This window comes from Ciona intestinalis, chromosome 2 (assembly GCF_000224145.3).
Source record: "Ciona intestinalis chromosome 2, KH, whole genome shotgun sequence".
NCBI lineage: Eukaryota > Metazoa > Chordata > Ascidiacea > Phlebobranchia > Cionidae > Ciona > Ciona intestinalis.
This window is the reverse complement of record NC_020167.2, coordinates 432,959-438,124: the sequence shown is the minus strand read 5'-3', so window position 1 is coordinate 438,124 and position 5,166 is coordinate 432,959. Positions and strand designations below refer to the sequence as shown.

The 5,166-nt window shown below is 37.3% G+C and overlaps 1 protein-coding gene across 1 annotated transcript; it reads left to right on the top strand.

The window, feature by feature from the left end:
• Positions 1-2,940: 2,940 nt before the first annotated feature.
• On the top strand, positions 2,941-5,124 carry LOC100180598 (transmembrane and TPR repeat-containing protein 4-like). The gene is made up of 7 exons (XM_002120321.5): positions 2,941-3,118; positions 3,193-3,299; positions 3,814-4,003; positions 4,280-4,433; positions 4,494-4,652; positions 4,728-4,846; positions 4,912-5,124. Exons 1-7 carry the CDS (start codon positions 2,981-2,983, stop codon positions 5,017-5,019), a joined length of 975 nt encoding a protein of 324 aa, XP_002120357.2. The 5' UTR covers positions 2,941-2,980; the 3' UTR covers positions 5,020-5,124.
• The last annotated feature ends 42 nt before the right edge of the window (positions 5,125-5,166 follow it).

The window sequence follows — 5,166 nt, the reverse complement described above, 5'->3', positions numbered from 1 at the left end:
TCTGTTGTCCGATTCACGTGGATATCCATTTCACCGAGGTTGTAAGAGCGGTTACAAACTTCTTCCCGACTCACCGATCGCTTGATTTCTCGAAAATAGTTGCTGTCTGGCTTTCGCACACTGATCAATGCCGCAAACCACTTCTTGCGCGCGTTTCTTAAGGTCTTCGTAACTCAGATTTTGCAGGACTCCATCGATTGGCCGCATGTCGAACTTCGTCTCGTCTGGCAGACTTGAAAGAAAAGCATGTTTCTTGGTTGCTTCGTTTGCGCTCACACTGTCGCAAAAACTTTCAAATGTTAACAGAAAAGAGTTAAAATTCCCTCCTAGTTCATAATTAGGCGGTGGGTAAAAAAAGTTCATTCTAAAATCGTCTTGCTTAAAATCTTCTTGCTTAAAATCTTTTTACTTAAAATCTTCTTGCTATACTGTGCGGTCCGTCTGTGGTCACCAGTGTTACTTGTTTATTTGGTTCGTATAAAATCAGGTACACACACAGTATAGCAGCAAATACGTCCGGCCAGTACAATCACAATCAAGGAGTCCCAACCGTTTTATCTGGATAACCGGCCAGCCGACACGTGGTGTTACGTGGCTATCACCACGTGATCGCGTGCCGAGAATGCGGCAAGAGACGCCGTACTTAATTAGGCGCGGGCAATCACCCACGGGCTCAACAATGATTACTAGGATTGTTACAATAACACACCCTGTCACACGAGAAAACTGTTAACTTTTCCCAATAACAAAATCTTAACGTTTAGCACGACACACCCTGCCACACGAGAAAATTCTTAACTTTTCCCAATAACAATACATTAACATTTAGCACGACACACCCTGTTACACGGGAAAATTCTTAACCAGAAATCTTACCACACCTTGTCGCAGACCGCTAAGAATTTCGAGTTGAGAATTTTGTCAGAATTAATGATGACTTGCAGATTTAAATATTTAATGTTTCTATGATCCCGGCTCGCCGGTAGGGTTAAAGTGGGAACCAGATTAATCGATAAGATTAAGAACATTGGACAGTCCCAAGAGAGAGAACAAAGGTCATAGAAATTAAATATATTTTATTTGTAAAGACTTTCTATGGCTTTGGAGAGAAAAAAAGTCGGTAGATGTGATATGGAATAATATTTTCTCATTCGAAAAGTGTCACACAAGTTTGACCGTTTCTAATTCCTAAACTACTGAAGAAAATTCAAGAAAATTCGGATATTTTACAATAAATGCTTCTTTGTGGATATACCGTTAGATTCATTTTAGCATTTCTATCCATAAACAAAATTTAATTTTTCGTTAGTACACCTTCTTAAAAAGGAGTCGAACGACCATTTTGATAAGTGAATGTGAATGAATGAATGATAAGTGAATGTGAATGAATGAATGAATGAATGAATGAACGTAACTCACTTTATCCTCGCCGGAAATAACGACAGTCGTTATAACACGAGTACATCTCGTGCCAACTTACGAGTTATACGAAGTATATATGTTGCTTTGTGAGTGATTATTATTTTGTGTGTGTTTTTATTTTTTGTTGTGTGGCTGATAATTTAAACAACCCATTAGTGACCACTGGGTTGAATAAATTGCCGTTAAGTGTCTTGCCCACGGGCACATACACCCACAGATATATGCTCTTGTTACAAAATATCTGCTTGGTGGTTTAATGGATTGTCCAAACTGTCAGCGCCCACCCAGTCACATCGTGGTAACTTGTAAGAAACAATACGTCACACTTGTAAGTTTGCCAAAACGTATGAAACAAAACTTTTGTGTTATAACGCGCCGATTATGCAAGTTACATTTGTTTATTCATTACCATTATTATTATTATAGCACATATCTGCGGGTCACTCAGTTTTGCACATATTTTAAATTTTTTATTGTTTCTGTTGATGTATTTCTTATATTTCCTTATTGATTATCCGATTCTCTTATAATACTTATATTTACATATTCCTTTTCATTTTTTATCCTTTTTCCCTATCCCTTTACTAGATTTACTGCCTCCATAAGTACCTTAAATTGTAGCTTTTAACCAACATACCGGGAAGAACCCTTTATTAACCAGAGCTCCAGGTATCACAAGGAATATTCTTTTTTTTTTTTTTTTCATCCGATGTTTCTTTGAACTGTGATGCGTATTAATGTAATGCACTTGTTTCTAAATCCTACATAAGCGTGCACTCGAAACTGTTTATTGTAAACTCTGGTTGAATTCCTTTTTGAGAGTTTTGTTTTTTTATCATGCTCCACGCTTTGGATCAAACCAACTATTGTTGCTCCAAATTCACGAAAACAAATATTTTCAGCGACGACAAGGTTAACTAGTTTAAGTTTACAATTCAACATAGGCTGCAGTGGTGAATGAAGCGTGTGTACACATATATAAGTTATAGAACTTTTATAAATACTTCTACCTACTGCTCCACGGTCACAAATGGCGAATGAAAACCGCTGTGTTGGTTACTTCTGGTTTGCTTTTGACCGAGCTTAGTCGACCTTTGTAGTAAAAGGTCGAATTAATATTATATCCAGTTACAATACGTGCTCATTAGAGCTTTGCTCTATTTTTCGAGGTACAGCCCTAAATATGTCATACATTTTGAAGTTAGAAATAATGGGCAATATTTGAGCGTCCCGTTTAACCCCACTCTGCTATATGTTTAGACTCTGAGGCATGTTATAGTGCGTCACGGCGTCGAGATTTTTATTGGGCACGTTATTTTATTAAAATAAGTTTAAATCGAAAAAAGGTGTGCGTAGTGATACGACCCATACAATGACCAAAAATTGGGTCGTGTAATGACAATTACCATGACAATGTAACTTCTACACATTTTAAATAAAAGAGATTGTGCCCGGGGCTATGTTAGTCGGACAGTCAGTTCGTTATGCCAAAGCATAATCGTGCAGTAACACCGCTTTTCAGTAACTAGTATGATATAGAATAAAACAGTTATAAAGAATGGTTTGTCCTGAAAGAGGTTGTTACCACCATGCAGGAATAAGTGGTTTAACAGCAAGTGTCGCATATGTACAAACTCTTTTTAATCCTTTCCTTCATGATGATATTCCAGCAATTATAAAAAATCCGGATGTACAAGTAAGCATATAGTAAAGGGCATGTTTAAAAACTTATTATATGCGATTATAATGATTTAAATTTATTTCTTCTAGGGAAAAACAACGTTTATCGAAATATTTCGAAACGATTTCTGGGGAAATTCGATTCTTAGCAGTACAAGCCATAAATCATACAGGCCACTTACAATTGCTGTGTTCAGGTTTATTTAGGTTATATGTACAAGATATGCCAAAGCATTGTTGTATGTATAATGTTTAGAGTTCAGAACAAAGGAATTGGCGACAAGTCCATGCTAAATGAATTGAATAAAATCAACAAAATCAAAAGTTAATATAAAACAGAGGCTGTATATCAGCCAGACGCAGCTAACTAAATGCAAAATGTGCTGCATATAATAAACGTGGCTTCAGCAGTGTTGCTAATTTCCTTCTCTTCGTTATATTTACTTATATTAGTTAACCCAATTTTCGTTACTGTATTTGATGAGATAAATAACAATTATGTTATATTATTAACATAGGAGAGTGAGCGATGATGGGACACCTTTTCGTTTTATTTTCTCGTCCCTTTTGGTAGTAAACAAAGCACATTTAAATAACTCTAAAATCTTATTCCCATAGACTGTTGTAAATCGTTAAGACACGATCAGGATGTTTGGATATGATGCGCTAAGGGTGTCCCGTCTTTCCCACAGTACTATAAAATCTTTTTAGACTTCTTCACCGTTGTTTTGGCAACTGGCCGGTACCTTACCACGCAACTAATATTACCCTACATGCACTCGTTACGTCACTGTTTACCATTTTCTGCCAACGGTCGGTGTTTCCTCATATGGCGAACAGCAGTCATGTTTCTTTAATTTGTGGAATTTTATTTGCTCTGCATCCCATACACACAGAAGCCGTAAGTATCTACATATAATAAGCTACATTTAACAACATATAACTTTTAGGCTTTGGGTAAGATCGGACACGTTTTCTGTTCTCTTTTATATATCGTTACGAGTTAAAGGTTGGTTGTTGCAACAGTTGTGGGCGTATCTGTGTCGGGACCAACCACATACTTAATGGCAATTGCTTTAACAAGCCAGTGGTTACTAGTAGTTTGTCTAAATTATCAGCCAACACAATTGGCAGGACCGGCCACGCAACGATAAAGAAAGTTGCAATCTTATAACAGGTGTGCTGTGTGGTTGGGTGTGCAGAACTACTAGCAGCCTTTCTGTTCATGACAACTTCGCTAATGTGCTCGAATTTTCTATCACACAGTAAAGAAAGCAAACCAATCAACAAAGAAGCCGTGGAATCTCAGAACGTCGACAAGATAACCTTAGGTTGTTTTGAATTTATTTATAAACTAACAAGTTATTGTTTTGTTTTTTTTTCGTTATTAGGTGTAGGTTTAAGACGACGTACAAAAAATAATTTGGATTGTAAAATTAAAGAGCCGAAAATATTGGAGACCGAAAATGACAAACCTTATTTACCAAACACTTGCAATATTTTTATAATCCTACTTACGTCAGCGCTTGCAGTGCTTTGTAAAGAATCAGGTTAGTTGGTGCCTCAGTTGGGTCTATATATTATCCAATGCTGTATTTTATTCAAAAACACACTTAATTTTACAGGCTTGTCCGTCCTTGGTGTTGTCATAGTACATGAATGCGTTGTACAATATGAGTCATTACAAACGAAAAAAACCTCCCGCCTTATATGGATTATTCGGTGTTTCACCTACGTCACCTGGGTACAGAGTATTTTCCTTACTAAACTAAACAAACAAAAAGGATATAACCAATGTATCATTAACAGGTTTTCATAGTTTTAATATTTCGTTTGTGGGTGATGGGTTGGAGCCAACCAATATTTGCCGAACCCGACAACCCAGCAGCTCATTGTGATGACCGGCTGACGAGGTAAGATGGTTGATTACCAAGTTCTTGTTTCAAACTTAAGTCCGACGCCGTGGCGTAGTGGTTAGCGCGCCTGCCTGTAACCATTAGGTAATGGGTTCAAGGCTCGTCGCTGCTACCATTGTGGGCGTATGTGTCCTNTGGGTAAGACACT